Source organism: Pongo abelii, chromosome 15 (genome assembly GCF_028885655.2).
Source record: "Pongo abelii isolate AG06213 chromosome 15, NHGRI_mPonAbe1-v2.0_pri, whole genome shotgun sequence".
Taxonomy (NCBI): domain Eukaryota; kingdom Metazoa; phylum Chordata; class Mammalia; order Primates; family Hominidae; genus Pongo; species Pongo abelii.
The window spans coordinates 71,744,933-71,762,623 of NC_072000.2; the positions used below are offsets into that span (position 1 = coordinate 71,744,933).

The window sequence follows — 17,691 nt, forward strand, 5'->3', positions numbered from 1 at the left end:
CCCTCCTTTAAAATAACATATACATAAGCTGGCCCGAAGGCCCAGGCGGGAAGATGACTTGAGCTCCGGAGTTCGAGTCCAGCCTGGGCAACATAGCGACACCAGAAAATAAGCAAGTAAGTTACTCTCTGGGCTGTCGTAACTTATTTTTTCTTTTTCTTTCTCCTGCAAATTGCAACTCAGAACATTTGGTCTGCCAGACTGAAATATGGACTTCTGTTCCAAATATCCAGACGTTACAGTTCCCACAGGTGGCCAGGCAAATGCTGGAACCTTTGGCGGAGAGGGTCTGGTCTTTTCCCGCAGCCCGCGAGGGTCCCCCGCTATGTGGGGCCAAGCAGATCCCCGGGGCGCTCTGGCCGCCCCTTGCAGCAGCTGGTGCGGCCTCCTCAGAGAGCTCCGGGCCGGCGCCCGGGACACCCAGCCGCCCTCCCCGCCGCCCCAGGGACGAGCTCAGCGGTGCGGAGAAGTGGGAGGCTGGAGCCTGCTGAGGTCATTTCCTGTGCCTCTCCGCGAGCTGCCTGGAGAGCAGAGCCCAGCGCTCTGCCTTTAAGGAGCGGGCGGGGAGCCGAGGGGAGGAGGGCGCCCGGCGGAGCGTTGAATGGGGCGCCGCAAGGCTCGGCGGGGCTTTGTGCAGCGAGCCCGCGGGCACCCCTCCCGCTCCAGCCTCGCCCCGCCCCGCAGCCCGCGACCCCTGCTGCCGGGGAGCGGAGAACCGGCGGCAGCCCGGGACTCCGGCGAGAGCGACGCAAGGTCGGCGGCGGCGGCGGCCCGAGGGCGCCCGTGTGCCCGGTGCGCGGCGGGGACGGCCGCGAGCTCGCTGGAGGTGAGCGACCCGCGCTCCCGCCGCTGTGGCGGGCTGGGGCTGCGCCGCGGGGGAGGGCGTCAGGCTGCGCGCGGGGGACGGCCCCTCGGGACCGGAGGACGATCCCGAGCAGGTGCCTCCCCACCTGGAAGCGAGCTCCCAGCGTTGGGGAGCGCTGGAGCGCGGGTCCGGCTTGGCAAGCCGGGCGCCCCAGGGGACTCGCGCCGAGAGGCCAGGAGGAGCCTCCCCCGGGAGGACCTGGACTTGGGGATCGGTCAGATCCAGTCGCTCCCGGGAAGGGCCCTCGGAGCGGACGTGCAGGCTGCCACCTTGCTATCGGTGCTCGCTCCCTTTCACCCCTTCCCGCACCCCTCCCCACCTCACCTTAGGTTATTTCTTCTGTGATTTCTGAGTGTTCTCTTAGGGACCCTATGGCTGAGGCTCGACTCCTAGGAGCAGGTCATTCAAGCAGAAAAGAAAACAGGTTGGGCGCCGAATGACACAGAGCATTGTGTCCTAGGAGTCTTAGCGAGGACTCGGTCGCCAGGAACCAGGGGCGTTAGTGGGGGTGGCAGAGGCGGTGAAGACCCTCATCGGGAAGGAAACTCCTCTCCTTGTGGGATTTCTGCTTGCCAGGATATCTCCTCCATAGCTTTTACTATGAATCCACCTCATAAAACTCTTCCAAGACAGAGCCTTGGTTCAGGTAAAACACTTGAAAGACCATTTAAAAAATTCAGTGGGAGAATTATCAGTTCCTTCATCAAACTTTTTGGACTGTCTTCTATGTGACAGACACTGTGTATAGGGCTAGTACCATCACTTAACGATTTATAGAACATCGGTATTAGTGTTTCTGCATATTATTGGCCCCATTTTTCCAAAGGAGGAAACTGGGACTCTGAGAAGTTGTCATTTAGGCCAGTTGCAGTGGCTCATGCCTGTAATCCCAGCACTTTGGGAAGCCAAGGCAGAAGGAGAACTTGATGCCAGGAGTTCAAGACCAGCCTGGGCAACATAGGGAGACCCTGTGTCTACAAATAAATAAAAATTTAAAAATTAGCTGGGTGTGGTGGTGTGGGCCTGTAGTCCCAGCTACTTGGGAGGCTGATGATCCTGTCTCTTAAAAAAAATTGTTGTGATATGCCCATGGTCACGTAGCTAAAAAGTGGAAGAACCATAACTGAAACCCAAGCCTCCTAAATTGCTAACGTATGGTTCAGTCCACTTCTACCACCTTCCCACAGACTGCTGAGGGGGCCTGCTCAGAGCTGGGCAATTGTGGGGTGCAGCCTGTGGCCCCAAACTCATTGAAACTAACAACTAAGCTGAAAAAATGTGGAACCTCTTCTGCCCTCTTCAGAAGTCACCAGCTGTAGGGGAGAGCATGTTCCTCCCATTCCTGATAGAAAAAGAAAAATCCAAAGAAATGTCTGGCAATTTAAAGTGTATATCATTTACCCCTAAATTCTATTTTCTGGGAATTTATCCTTCAGATATACTCTGATGTATATGAAATGGGTACATCATTGAATATTCATTTCAGCATTGTTTAGCAAAAGGTTGGAAACAATCTAGATGTCCATCAATAAGGGACCCTTCAATAAGATCATGTAAAAGCCACACGATAGGATACACTAAAGCTGTTACAAAGCGTGGAGAGAAAATGTGGCATATATATATTTTGATGTAGGAATATCTCTAAGTTATATTGTTGAGTACACTGTGTATGGTGGGCCACCATTTTTGGGTGGGTGTGTGAATGCCACATACGTATGAATGCTTGTAGATGCTCTGAATATCTCTGAGAGAACACACAGAAACCCGTAACAGTGGTTGCCGCTGGGGAGAACTATGGCTGAAGTACAGGCATGGGAAGAAGCCTTACTTTGCACTATATACCCTTTTGTTCGGTGTTGTAAAATAACTTAAAAAATCATATGACCTCCTCTCCAGATCTCCAGAGTTAGATGTGGTAGTGAGCACATCTTTTTTTTTTTTTTGAGCCGGAGTCTCGCTCTGTCACCCAGGCTGGAGTGCAGTGGTGCAATCTCAGCTGACTACAACCTCTGCCTCCAGGGTTCAAGCAGTTCACCTGCCTTAGCCTCCCAAGTGGCTGGGATTACAGGCATGTACCACCACACCTGGCTAATTTTTGTATTTTTAGTAGAGACAGGGTTTCACCATGTTGGCCAGTCTGGTTGAACTCCTGACCTCAGGTGAGCCACCTGCCTCCACCTCCCAAAGTCCTGGGATTACAGGCGTGAGCCACCGTGCCCGGCCTCATGAGCACATCTTTGGGCCACATCTCCTCTTATGTTCTAGATGCTATTGGTTTGCCTTTTGTTTGCTGATAACAACAATAACAGTCATTTATTGAGTACTTAGTGTGCACCAGGCTTTTGTAATATCTCCTTTAATTCTCAAAAAGCCCTGCATGATGTGATATATGAAATGGCCATTTTGAAGGTTGGAAAATGGTTAAATGTTGACGGTTTCATATGGTTCAACCAAATATTATTGTCCTGATTTTCAAATATTACTGCCCTCAATTTCAGAATGGAACTGAGTCTCAAAGAAGTTAAGCAAATGGCTTAAGGCCACAGGGTTATTTAGTGCCTGAGCTCGTGTTCAAACCGGAGTTTGTCTGTCAGTGCCAGAACATAGGATCTTAGGTACTCAGCTGTTTCTCTTTGCTGTTTTTGTTCTCAAGGAATGTTGTACCTGGTTGTCCTGACCGCTTCTTTTGGTATCGAGGTTCCTGCGGCCTAGGACATGCTCACCTTTTGTGTCTCCCCGGACATTGTGTGGAATGTCATGTAGGCACCCAGCAGTGGCCAAATGGATGTTGTTAGCTTGATCAGATGACAGTGCTGAGATCAGAGGAAGTTGTCCCTGTGTCCACTCGCATCCTTCTCCCAGCCTTATCCCCAGAAAGGGGACACGAAGCTATTTCTCTCCCACAATTGACAGGTAGTCAGCCTAGTCTGGCAGAGCACTTTTAGAAGATGGTGGTAGCCCCTCACTAGCAAGTGGAAGTCATACAGATACTCACACTCAGGGAATGAACCATACTGAGGTAACATGAGAGAGCCCAGTGGAAACTGTGCATATAACAGAAGCCCCGTTGCCTTCCAATGCCTCCTGCATCCTCCACAAGATAGAGGCAATGAGCTATTTTGAGGCCTGTGGTGACCTCTGACCTCTTTCTTTTAGGGTCCTGTATTGATTAGCTACCTTTGCAGGGAGCTACCAGGATATTCAGGCTGTAGACTTGAGCCTCAAAAGCCACAATATCTTTATTCATCTTTATATCCTCAATCTTGCACACAGGAATCACTTAAAAGTTGTTTGAATTAAACTTAATCTTGGGGTCGGGAGTGGTGGCTCACGCCTGTAATCCCAGCACTGTGGGAGGCCAAGGCAGGTGGATCACCTGAGGTCAGGAGTTTGACCAGACTGGCCAACATGGTGAAACCCTGTCTCTACTAAAAATACAAAAATTAGCCAGTGTGGTGGCATCTGCCTGTAATCCCAGCTACTCAGGAGGCTGAGGCTGGAAAATTGTTTGAACCCGAGAGGCGGAGGTTGCAGTGAGCTGAGATTGCACCACTGTACTCCAGCCTGGGTGACAGAGCAAGACTCCATCTCAAAAATAATAATAATAATAATAATAATAATAATAATAATAATAAAAATAATAAAATAAAAACTTAATCTTAGGCTGGGCGCAGTGGCTCAACACACTTTAGAAGAATGAGGCAGGTGGATCACTTGAGCCCAGGAGTTCGAAACCAGCCTGGGCACCATGGTGAAACCCTGTCTTTACAAAAAATACAAAAATTAGCCAGTGTGGTGGCATCCACCTGTAATCCCAGCTACTCAGGAGGCTGAGGCAGGAGAATTGTTTGAACCCGGGAGGCAGAGGCTGCAGAGAGCCGAGATTGCACCATTGTACTACAGCCTGGGTGACAGAGTAAGACTCCATCTCAAAAATAATAATAATAATAATAATAATAATAATAAAATAAAAACTTAATCTTAGGCTGGGCACAGTGGCTCAACACACTTTAGAAGAATGAGGCAGGTGGATCACTTGAGCCCAGGAGTTCGAGACCAGCCTGGGCACCATGGTGAAACCCTGTCTTTACAAAAAATACAAAAATTAGCCAAGCACAGTGGTGCACGCCTGTAGTCCCAGCTACTTGGGAGGCTGAGGTGGGAGGGTCACCTGAGCTTGGGAAAGTTGTGGCTTCAGTGAACCATGATTGTGCCACTCACTCCAGCCTGGGCAACAGAGTGAGACCCTGTCTCAAAAGAAAAAGAAAAAAAAGTAATCTTAGCATTTTGTCAGTTTCTGGTCAAAATCCTCAAACTTGCCAGAGAGATCCCAGGTCAAATTTGTGTTTTCTCTGATACAGACTCTGAGTCTGGAGTCACCTAATGACTTCCTGTGCCACCTTCCCACCCATCCTACTCCCAGCCCCTGCCTCTGAGGCATATCCCCACTGACTGCTGTGGCATTTCAGTCCCGGGTGTTGGAGGATTCAGGGGATGCCAGAGCAGGTATCAAGACTATGGCAGTTTTTTTTTTCACCTGCCAAGCAGTTTAGCAGGCTGGGTGCCAGCAGAATCAAGAAAACTATGAGTTTCATAAGACTGGCCAAGAGCTGATCATAATTTTAGCGGGGTATTGGGGACATAGGGACTTACTGTACTATTCTCCCTATTTCTAATGTGTGATAGAGCATTCCAGAATAAAAATAGAAAAAAAAATTGAGCTGAGTTTTGTTTCCAGCTCACTTCCCCTCTCTCATTTCCCCATTTATTTTTGCCATTAATGTATTTGTGTTAGACTAGCCTGTTAGTATGAGATATTTGCTACCACTACTGAAGCATCATCATGGGAAGAGGACAATCGTAGATATTGGGAGATCAGGATTCTTGGCCCAGTTCTGCTACTCCTTAGCTCTATGCAAGGCTCTAAGTAAGTCACAGATGTGATGAGTTTTCTCATCTGTTCATTGTGACTAATTGTGCTTGTCCTCCATCTCGGGGATAAAGAGAGAAATAACACACGTGTCGCAATGCTTTGACAAGTTACAAACTCTACTGCAAATGTAAGGTATTCATTTCTGCTCATCCTTGTGCATTTTTATGGGAGGTATAAGTGCAAGGTGACTTAGCAGGTGAGGCTCAGCTTACTGGTATCTTCCTTTAACCTCCCTGATTTTGTAGCTGTTGCTTTGACCACCTGCTTCTGTCGGAAGAGCCTCTGGGCCTTGGGTTTGGCAGCAGGCACCCTGCTCCTGATCTATTTCAAAACCTCTCTGCTCTCCTCACATGCCGAGGCAAGCCAAGCACGAGTCCCAACCTCCTCAGCAACTTGCCAGGGAGAGGGTGGTTAATCCTCTCCATCCTCAAGGCAGGGAGAGGATTAAACAGACCACTTGATCAGTTCAGAACCATGATGTTACGGAGATGCTTGATTGGGGAAAGCATTCCCTAAACTAGGTATAATCTCAGATATCAGGGCTAGGCAGACACCAGTGACATATTTCCAAAGTACTTGGAGATTTTGATAATTTGGGTTTTCACTCTCCCAATAGAATCTGAGCAGCAGCTTTGACAATCAGTGAGAGGGAATCAATATTAATCAAACTCTTTCAACTATACAAAAGGATTACATTTCCCTTGCCCCTTGCTTTTATACTTTTACTGTTATTTCTTAGCCCTGAACTGAGTTGCAAGACTCCCAGGTCCTAGTCTCAGATCTGCCACTTTTCCTGTTTATACAAGGAAAAGCAAAATCCCAGTAAAGGACAAGGAAAAATCAAACATGAAGCCTCCCGGCCTTCTCTGAGAGCCTTACAAGGTTCTGTTTTGTCTTTTCAGCTGTGATCTTAGCTCAGAGAAGGTCATGTTTTGTTTTTGTCTTTTGTCTTCCTGCCCGTTCCAGTTGGTCCTAGTCTTTTGAGATGGGGATTGCTGGGAGGTCACAATGCAGGGATTGTTTAGATGACAGGGCTGGGAGAGCAGTGCTGAAGTCATGTGTTCTGAGGAGCCAAGAACCGACCTTACTCGGTCCATCAGTGGTTTAATTGTTGGGCCTTTCTCTGCAGGTCTTATTTCTTAGATGAAAAGTCAGGATACATGGTAAGTGTCAGTGCTTGGGGAGATTATAGTGTCAGAATATTTGAGCCTAAGATGTCTTGGGAAATCTGGGATATAGGTTCATCCTTGTGCTAAGGCTTCTGAAAGATCCTAGAAACGATTTCTGCCATTTTCAAGTCTACCACACTCTATGAAATTGGAATTCTTTTTATTTTTTTTGGACAGGTAAAGAGCACAGAGTGGCAATGAACAAGGAATTTGGAACCAGAATCCCAGCTCCACCATTAACTAGCTATACAATTATCTGTAAATTACTTAGCTTCTCTGTTCCTCAGTGTCCTCATGTGTGTGTGGACAACAGTGCTTACCTATTGTTTCACAGGTTGTTGTAAGGTTTAAAGAGGCAACACATGGCTGGCATACGATAAAGACTCAATAAGCAATAGCTACTTGTAGTGTATGATGGGAGAAAAATATGAATAAAAGTCACATGCAAGGGGAGAAGCACTACTGGTGATTAGCCCATCAAAGAGAGGCTAACTTTGCACTGTGGTAGTATCTGGCAACAGTACAGGAGGTGGCTGGGTTTTCTGAGGCCATGTGGCTCCTGAGGAAGGAAAAGGGGATTTTGAAAAGCAACAAATTTTTATTATGGAAAATTCCAGGCATATATTCAAGTAGAGAGATCATATAAAGAACTCCCATATACCCATCAGCCAGCTTCAAAAATTATCAACATTTTACTAATCCTATTTCGTATATCTCCTCCCCTACTTACCGCTTACCATGAAGTATTTTAAAACAAATCCCAGATATTATATTATTTCACCTGTATATCTTAAAAATTTCTAATAGATGACATTTAAAAATATTATTGGCTGGGTGCAGTGGCTCACACCTATAATCCCAGCACTTTAAGAGGTTGAGGCAGGTGGATCACTTGAGGCCAGGAGTTCAAGACCAGCCTGGCCAACATAGTGAATCCCTATCTCTACTAAAAATACAAAAAATTAGCCAGGCTTGGTGGTGCACACCTGTAATCCAGCTACTCAGGAGGCTGAGGCATGAGAATCACTTGAAGCCAGGAGGCAGAGGTTGTAGTGAGCCAAGATTGCACCATTGTACTCCAGCGTGGCTGACAGAGTGAGACTCTCCCTCAAAAAAAAAAATTATCACCCTAAAAAAATTAACAATTATTCCTTAAAATTGTTGACTACTAGGATGACCATGTGTCATGGTTTGGGACAGACCAAATTTATACTTTTTGGCAAGCATCATTCATCACAATGCCCTAGAAAGGGGATTTGAAAAATCCTGATGATGGATGTGTCTCCCAGGCTCGCTCTGCCTGTATCCGTCTCTCATGCACACTCATGCATCCTTCTTCCTTTTCTCATCCTCCATCCAGTGTTTTTTCTCTAAATATGTCCAGGAGGCATCTGAGTGGATTCCCCTGGCTGGACATACTATAGGTGTCTACTTGATTTGTTCTGAATTTGTACAAATTTTTTTCCCAAAGACTTGTGGCTTTCTCCAGAGGTTGCAGCAAAATATCTAGCAGTTTTCTGGTTTACATCTTAGAACCTGAAGGAAATGGTGAGAATCTATTCCAAAGTTGGATGGATGATTTGATGATAACAATGGACACAATCCCATCTAAATAGAAGATTGTCAAGAACATTCAAAGCATTATATTTTATTTCCATTTTTTTTTCTCATCTAACATCTTATATAGATGAAATAGAATAAGAAATAAACTGGGAATCGGGGTTCTGCCTCTAATTAGCTATATGACCTTGGATGCATCTGTTACCCACTTTAAGCCTTCCCTAAACACATCCCTCCCACTTTTCCCAGCTCCCATTCCCATTTATCTGCATGTCTTCTGGCAACTATGACTACATTGTAATTAGATTTTCCTAAGAGTTCCTTGAAAAACACAAAGACAAGGAATTTCTCTTAGTTTTGTTTGCATCTCCAGTGCAGAGCACAGGGTCAGGCACATAAGTAGCTGTTTAATGGATAAGTTTGTTGTGTGGATAATTGAAAAACAAATGAGCCCTGCTTTTCACTTCTGTCCAAATGAGACTAGGTTCTCCTTAAGGTTTCTCAGGTTTCGCGGTTTCCTGAGGCTCTAAGCTAACTTACAATGGAGCGGGACACACTGAGCTGAGGAAGGCAGGGAGGGACCCTGGGGATCAGTGACCGATTCTCTTCCCCAGCCCTGTTTTCTCTGTCCTTTGGTCCCCTCCCGTTCTTTCCCCACAGAACTCTTCCTCACATGCTTATTTATCTTTTCCTCTTTCTGCATGCTGGTTCTTAGGGCTCCCTGGAATAATCCAGAAGTCGATTCCATCATGGCAGAACTCAAGGTGGAGGCGCTGGCCAGTGTAGACTGGCAGAAACGCTGTCTGACCCTGGAAACCCAGCTTTTCCGGTTCCGCCTACAGGCCAGCAAGATAAGGGAGCTGCTGGCTGACAAGGTGAGTCCCTCAGAGCAGGGAGCTGCCTCTCCACACACAGAGGTTTATGGCAGGGAGGGCTGTGTGAGAGAGGGAGAGTTGCGGAAAGTCAACTTTCAGTAAGATGCTTTTCCCCGTATGCAAAATGAAACCCAAGGTAGTTTAAGACCGAAGTCCGAGCAGTTTACTAAGCTGTTATCTTGCTTGCATCTTTGCTCGCTCATTAAGGCACACCGAAGACATGCTGCTGATATTCTCGGTCCCCATCACTTCCAGAGTCACCTGTGGCTGCAGCGGAGAGGTTCTATTATTCCCTTAACACTTCTTTCTCAGTGTGGGGAAGGACGGTGTTTTGGGAGAAAACAGAAATCTCTACCCTTCCTCTCACCCTTTGTTAAATAAATGAGCTACAGGAGGTGTTCTGCTTTCCTGGTAACAAGGACACAGGCTTTGGAGCCAGACCTAACTTGGCTCTGCCACTTACTGGCTAGATGACCCTGGGCAAGTCCCTTCACCTCTAAGGCAAAAAAACACAAATGTCTACTTCTAAGAGTTATTTTGAGAATTATATCAGATCACATATGTAAAGGTCCTGACATAGAATAGGTCTTAAATGGGAATAATTATTTTATTTACAGATTTGGGTGGGCTGGTCTGGGAAACTGACCACCTTTCCTAATGTTTCTGTGGGAAGATAACATTCTATTTTATTTTATTTTATTTATACATTTATTGAGATGGAGTTTCGCTCTTATTTCCTGGGCTGGAGTGCAATGGCGCCATCTCAGCTCGCCACAATCTCCACCTCCTGGGCTCAAGCGATTCTCCTGCCTCAGCCTCCCGAGTAGCTGGGACTACAGGCATGCACCACCACATCCAGCTAATTTTGTATTATTAGTAGAGACGTGGTTTCTCCATGTTGGTCAGGCTGGTCTCGAACTCCCAACCTCAGGTTATCCTCACCTCAGGTGATCACCTCGGCCTCTCAAAGTGTTGGGATTATAGACATGAGCCACTGCGCTCGGCTGGAAGATACATTCTAAACTGCTAACTTTCAGAGGCATTCTGGAGCATAACCCATCTAGAGAGTGAAGACCTGCACTTAAAATTAAGTGAGTCAATCATTATATGTATAGTTTTGTTTATAGTATCCATCTGCTTAGCAAACCCTTCTTTCATAAGTACAAAGGGAAACTTTAGCTCACCCCTCTCCAAATAATGTTAAAGTCTCAATTAGTAAAGCCCAAATGGATGACCTGTTTTATTGATAGCTGGAGTCCAGCAGGACAAATCAGTGGCATCACCATGGCTAAGGGGAGTGGTCCTGGACTAGTCTGGACTAGAACTCTTGAACCTCGGGTCTGTTGGCATTGTTGTCTCCTCACTCAGACTTTGCAAAACAGAGATGTGCAGGGCTCCTGCCAGGTACTGCCAATAGAAAGGAATGAATATACATCAGGAAAGGGCAGCAGACCTTAGGTAGTGATTCTCAAAGTGTGGTCAGAACCGTTTGGCCAGAACCACCTAGAGTGCTTGTTAAGCATGCATATTCCTGGATCCCACCCCAGTCCTCTCAATTGAAGTCTCCTGGGGGGTTGCTAATAATCTGCATGTTTAACAAGCTCCCAGAAAATCATTCTGTACACTATGAAGTTTGAGAATCCTGCCTTAAGCTATGGTATTGGGGGAGGGACGAGAAGGAAGGAAAGGATAAGTAGGGATTGACTCAGCCAGGCAGTCTGAGATATACCTCAGAGGGAAGAGACTTCTGTTTCTAGTAATATGGACAACAAAATAACAAACAAAAAAAAAACCCACTATGAATCACCTGGAAATACTGGGTTAAATATTTAAAATATTCATGTAAATGCAGAGCTGAGCACAGAAAAAAGTAAGAAAAGTTCTCAGGTAACAAAAGAGGGGAAAGCCACAGTGGTACTCGACTCTGACAGCTGATTGAGGGGCAGATGGTGTGTGGCTGGCCTCCCTAGAGTAATGTAAGGTTTGAAGTTAGAGTTTTAATATCTGTGGGGATAGAAATGAGAATTGGCCAGCTGGAGGTTGGAGCTGAAACAGACTTTCGCATAAAGTCAGGACTATTATTTCTTTTGATTAGTGTCAGTATGAACAAAATTTAAAAATAAAAAATGGTCAGGAATATTAAAGGGTTTACCCTAAATAACAGGGTAGACAAGGAAAGGAAAATCATTCACTGGCACAGGAGATGACAATAGCTTCTCAGACTTAGTTAAGGCTCTAGGTAGAAAAACAAGAATAGAGTCTCCCCTGAGAACCTGACGATAACACTGGTTTAATGTTAGGATTTATACTACCTGTGTGGTTTAGGAAACCCAAGTTCTGGGCCAGCGATACCCCTGGGGAGCCTGGTAGGGACAGAAACAAAACCTCTCTGGAGACACAAGACCTCAATTCAGATCACACAGGATCCACACAGAAAAAAAACCTTAATGAAGAGGAATATATAACCAAAAATGACTAAATACTTGAGGAAATAATCTACAATGAGTGAGTATCCACATACACAAAAAACAATTAGACTAGATCCCCAACAACTTCTAATAATGGAACTGTTGGCAAGAGACTATGAAATAAATGAGTTCAAAAGTTTTGAAGATGTAACAAAGAAATTGAAAGCATAAGACAAGAACAAGACACTACCTTAAAAGATCAGGTGGACTTGAAAACTAAATAGAACTTTAAGAAGTGAAAGTGTTTTCATTGAAATTAAAATGTATTAATGGATAGATTAAACATCAGATTAGGCACAATGGAAGATAGACTTAATGGACAGGAAGACAGACCTAAGGAAATCATCCAGAATGCTGCCTACAGAAATAAAGATACAGCAGCTGAGACCTGGATGTTAGAATGACAAGGTCCTATATCTATCAAATAAGATTTCATAAAGAGATAGTGGCTGAAAAGTTTCCAAACTTGATGAAAGATGTGAAGCCTCAGATTCAGGAAACAGAATGAGTCTAACCAGGGTAAGTTTTTAAAAATCACAGTTTGGTTAGATCACTGTTTGGCTGCTATAAGAAAGAACCCCAAATAACAATGGCTTAAACCAGGCTGATGTTTCTTTCTTTCTCATGTAACCTTCCAGACATAAGTAATCCAGCTCTAGGGTGATGGTCTCTGGATATTTGAAGATGCGTTACCTGAGAGTCACGTTCCAACCCCTTCCCTTTAACTTAGTGATTCAGAGGTTTCATACCTTTCTTCTGCTGATATCCCACTGGCCAGATCTTATTCACATGGTTATACCCAGCTACAAAGAAGGTTTGTACATTTCTACAAACAGAAATGTAGTCTTTATTCTGAATAACTATGCGCTCAGCTAAAAGTTGGGGGTTCTATTTATATGAGAAAGAAAGAGAGGATAGATAATAGGGAAAAACCAGCAGTCTTCAAGTCTAGACTAATAGGAGGGATAACAAATAGAAACAGAGTATGCATACCTCAAATCAGTAGAGAGAGGAAATGAAAAAAGGAAAGTCTATTAAATACAGATAGGGACAAGAAAATAATATATATATAAAAAAAGGAGTAAACAGAAAGGACAAATGAAGTGGCAGAAATAAATCCAAATATATCGGTCACAAGGTGACATATATATTGCAGCATTGATGTATGAAAATTTGGAAACATTCTAAATGTCCATCAACAGAGAGATGGATAAACATATTCAGTGTATTTGTACAGTGGAATACTACACTGCAATTAAAAATGAATCAAGTAGAACTACATTTGTAAGATCAGTAAATCTTAAAAATCAGCATTGAATAAAAAACATCTGAAGGATATATACAGCATCATACAGTTTATGTACTTCTAAAAACCTTCAAAGACAGTACTAATTGTTGTTTCTCATCCCAGATCCATGCTCATGGATTTTATATATTTGGGAATAAGCACATGATTTCAATTGAACAAAAGCTCTGCTGCTAAAAAAAAAAAAAAAAAAAAAAAAAAAGTTGAAAACACTGTCTTAGATTACAACAGTTAGAACCATTTAATGGCTAACCTGGGGGTTGCAAAGTCAAATGCTTACAGGTCAGCTAGATAAGTGAAAAGAGCCAGGTGGATTCTGGGAGAACATGAGGGGACATGCTGAAGCCACTTATTGCCATAAGAAAATGTAACCCCAGGTATTTTTACCATATACAAATGAGGTAAAAATATAAAAACAACCAAGTGTAGGGTCAATGCCAGGGGAAGGGGATAAAATTGGAGAGAATTACACAGGGCTTCAACTGTATCTGTCATGATCCATTTCTTAAAGTCAAACATCAGAAGCAGATGTGACAAAAAGTAAGGGTTGACAAAGCTGAATGGTGGATATATCGTTTTTTGGGATTTTTTTTAGACAAAGTGACAAGTGACAGGCAGATACATGTGTTTTTTGTTTTGTTTTGTTTTTGTTTTTGTTTTTGTTTTTGAGACAAATTTTCTCTCTTGTTGCCCAGGCTGGAGTGCAATGGCCCATTGCAACCTCCCCATCCTGGGTTCAAGCAATTCTCCTGCCTTAGCCTCCCAAGTAGCTGGGATTACAGGTGCACGCCACCACGCCCAGCTAATTTTGTATTTTTAGTAGAGATGGGGTTTCTCCATTTTTGGTCAGGCTGGTCTTGAACTCCCAACCTCAGGTGATCCACCCACCTCAGCCTCCCAAAGTGCTGGGATTGCAGGCGTGAGCCACTGCGCCCAGCCAGCAGATACATGTTTTTAAAAAATTATTCTCATCAGGCATGGTGGTGCGTGCCTGTAGTCCCAGTGACTTAGAGGCCAAGATAGGAGGATCGCTTGAGCCAAGGACTTTGAGGCTGCAGTAACCTGTGATCACACTACACTCCAGCCTGGGTGACACAGCAAAATCCCGTCTCAAAGGATATAGGTATTTTTTTTCTCTACATGTTTCTGTTTGCCTAAAGTATTTCATAATAAATGTTTTAGAGTGCCTGTCTACCCTATTCCTCAGGGGCCAACAGAGTGACTGGAAAGCCTTAACCACATTATAAAAACCATACTTTCTTTCTCTACAGCCCCTGGAGTCTGGGTAAACTGAACTTTCATAATATTGACACCTTCTTGTCTTCACGTCTGTCTCTGATCCTCATGTAACCAGAATGCCTTCACATGGAAATGTTAGGGGTGCATAGTGTGATGAGTCAAGAAAGGAGAAAGGCATAGACACGGGAGGAACAACTGGGCATGCGAGAGGGAAGAGGGGAGAGACACAGTTCTGGACTAGGGACCATGGGGTGGGAGACTTAAGAAAAGGGCTGGGACCTGAGTCCGACACTGGACCTCTTGGCGGGAAATCTTGAGGCCACAAACACCATGTTGGTCAATGTCAGGATTGTGTCTGTCCTCTGCAGTCGTCCCTAAACCAGTAAGACAGGTCCAGCAATTCATGAGATGCTTTCCCTAGCAGAGCCAAGACGAGTTATAGATCGCAGGAAGAGACGCCTTGGGTTTCTTAGGAGAGCTCCTGCTGGGGCCAAGAATCGTGGCCAGTTCCTACCCGCACTGGGAGAAGCCATGTCAGTTGAGTCTCTGGCCAGCCCTCTCACCCACCTGCTCCCGTACCTCTCTACACAGCTGGCCCTGGGACATTACATGGGCTGATGACTACAGGCTGCTCACTGCTGGCTATCCTGCAGGGTGAGCAAAGCCTGAGTGCTTCCCTGGGGGACCATCTCTGCTTAGGATCAGACCTGCCTGTGGGCTGCGGAGGCTTGGAAGAATGCCCTTCTTCCTACCTTGCACCTGACTCCCTCGTACACAATTGTCACTCTAGTCAGGGAATAATCTGTGCTAAAAAGAATTTTTTTAAAAAAGCAGAAACATCGAGGCTCTTAGATAATCCCTCACCTAAGGGAGAGAGAGCCGGATGAAGGGAGAGGAGAGTTGAGACTGTGCCTTTGCTGTTACACCTCTGGGTCTGGTGTGCTATTGCCATGGTCACCCAGCCTGCCTGGGCCACCCCATTCTGGAGCCAGGTTAGCCATGGGTTCCCTTTTCTTCCAGTAGAGGAGGCTGAGGGAGTGGCTGATGACCTGAGATTCACATCTCGCCCTGCTCTGCTCACATCATTTTCCCTAGCTGTCTTTCTTGGCCTGCTGGAGAAGCCACAAAGGCTATTCAGATCAATTTAAAAATTGATACTGTTCTGAGAGGACACATAAATGGATATTAAAATGTGATTCTTCCTTGGACTTTTTCATTCTGCTAAACCTGTTTCTCAGTTATCCTATCAGAAAAGTGGGAGTATAGTATCTATCCACAAAAGAGCTTTGTAGGAATTATCATTATGAATACTTGGCATCAATATTAGAACTAATACAAGGTTTTTCTTTACTCCCTATCTGCTTCTTTATGCCAAAAGGGCTTTGAGTGTATTAATAAAAGAAGAAATAGGCCAGGAGTGGTGGCTCACGCCTGTAATCCCAGCACTTTGGGAGGCCGAGGCGGGCAGATAACCTGAGGTCGGGAGTTTGAGACCAGCCTGACCAACATGGAGAAACCCCGTCTCTGCTAAAAATACAGAATTAGCCAGGCATGGTGGCGCATGCCTGTAATCCCAGCTACTCTGGAGGCTGAGGCAGGAGAATCACTTGAAACCGGGAGGCAGAGGTTGTGGTGAGCCAAGATTGTATCATTGCACTCCAGCTTGGGCGACAAGAGCAAAACTCCATCTCAAAAAGAAAAAGAGAGAAGAAATAATGTGACAAAAATTATTCTTTTTGTAGCTTAAAAACTTCTAACTGAAGCAGCGTTTACCAAGTCCAGTTCCAGCGCAACCATGTGTACTTTTGCTCTGTCACAATCGCTTGCCAGTTTTACCAGCCAAGGTTTTGGAGTATAACTCAGTTTTCGATCTACCTACCAAAAATTTGTAGTTCAGAAATTTTTCTGAGTGGATAAATGGTTCCGTTCACTCCCCTTAAGCAAGAGAACAATGGATGTTGCTCCTTCCACCTCATATGGATTATACAGAGGCAGCAGTTCAGCTTAAGTGCCAGTTTCACAACATATGGGTAGCCCAGAAAAACATATCCTAAAATATCTCATACTTTGTGACAAGGCCAGGTACCATAAAAGGAGAATACAAGGATGAGTTGGAAGTATGTTGAAGTTTGCATAAAATCATCATGGAATGGGTCTTAGCAGGTCTTTGTGCTCACAGATCTGATTTGTTTTGGGAGAAGATGCCTTCTAGGGCTTTTATTCTGTGGGTGGGTGTGTGTGTGTGTGTGTGTGTGTGTGTGTGTGTGTAAAAGAGATTTTTAATTTTTTTTTTTTTTTTTTGAGACAGAGTCTCACTTTGTCACCCAGGCTGGAGTGCAATGGTGTGATCTCAGCTCACTGCAACCTCCACCTCCCAGGTTCAAGAGATTCTCCTGCCTCAGCCTCCCAAGTAGCTGGGATTACAGTCATGTGCCACCACGCCCAGCTAATTTTTGTATTTTTAGTAGCAACGGGGTTTCACCATGTTGGCCAGGCTGGTCTTGAACTCCAGACCTCAAGTGATCCGCCTGCCTCGGCCTTCCAAAGTGCTGGGATTACAGGTGTGAGCCACTACTCCCGGCCTTAAATTGCTTTTCTAACCCTCTATTTTTATTATAAGGCTGCCCTCCTGCTCACCATAGTACTTCTCAGGAACCATGTATGGATGAGTTCTATAGTGCTGGTGAACCATTTGAGAAGGGGTGCTGATGGGGCTACGGCTCCAGGCTGCATCCCTGAAGGAGTCAGCTTTGTTTTGCATTCTGTGGCCAGGCTACTGTTTTTTACAATGTGGTCTGTGGACCACCACCTTCATCCACAAGCGCTTTCTTTACAAACACTTTCTGGAGCTATGTCTCTGACTTGCTAAAGAAAAGCTCTGTGGGCAGAGCTCAGGAATCTGCATGATGACAAAGCCCACATGTGATTCTTATGCCCTTGAAAGTCTCTCCTGCAACTAACCTCTGCCATGGCCTTACCCCGGGCCCCATTCAGCTGTCTTTCTAGTGGATCCCTGGAGCCCCATGTGGCCCAGAGAGGTTCTGGGGTTGTGGGGTATAGTGGAGCCCACAGACAAGACTTGGAGCCCTTTCTCTTCCCAGCTCCATATTTGTGTATTTTATGTATTTGGAAATAAGCATATGATTTTAATTGAACAAAAGATCTGTTGCTAAAAAAAAAAAAATTGAAAACCATTGTCTTTATATTTTTTATTTTTTGAGACAAAATCTCACTCTGTTGCCCAAGCTAGAGTGCAGTGGCACCATCTCGGCTCAC

The 17,691-nt window shown here is 45.1% G+C and overlaps 1 protein-coding gene across 5 annotated transcripts in view; it reads left to right on the top strand.

The window, feature by feature from the left end:
- The first annotated feature begins 472 nt into the window (after positions 1-472).
- Positions 473-17,691, top strand: part of PLEKHH1 (pleckstrin homology, MyTH4 and FERM domain containing H1) — a 55,667-nt gene continuing 38,448 nt past the window's right edge. The window contains exons 1-2 of one of the 5 annotated variants that reach the window (XR_008513326.2): positions 473-826; positions 9,243-9,402. Coding sequence is in view for 4 of the 5 variants with exons in the window: in XM_054530758.2 (XP_054386733.2) it covers positions 9,277-9,402 (126 nt within the window). In the remaining variant the exon portion in view is untranslated. The remainder of the gene's footprint in view (positions 827-9,242; positions 9,403-17,691) is intronic. The other 4 variants (XM_054530758.2, XM_054530760.2, XM_054530759.2 and 1 more) reach the window with 4 other exon arrangements.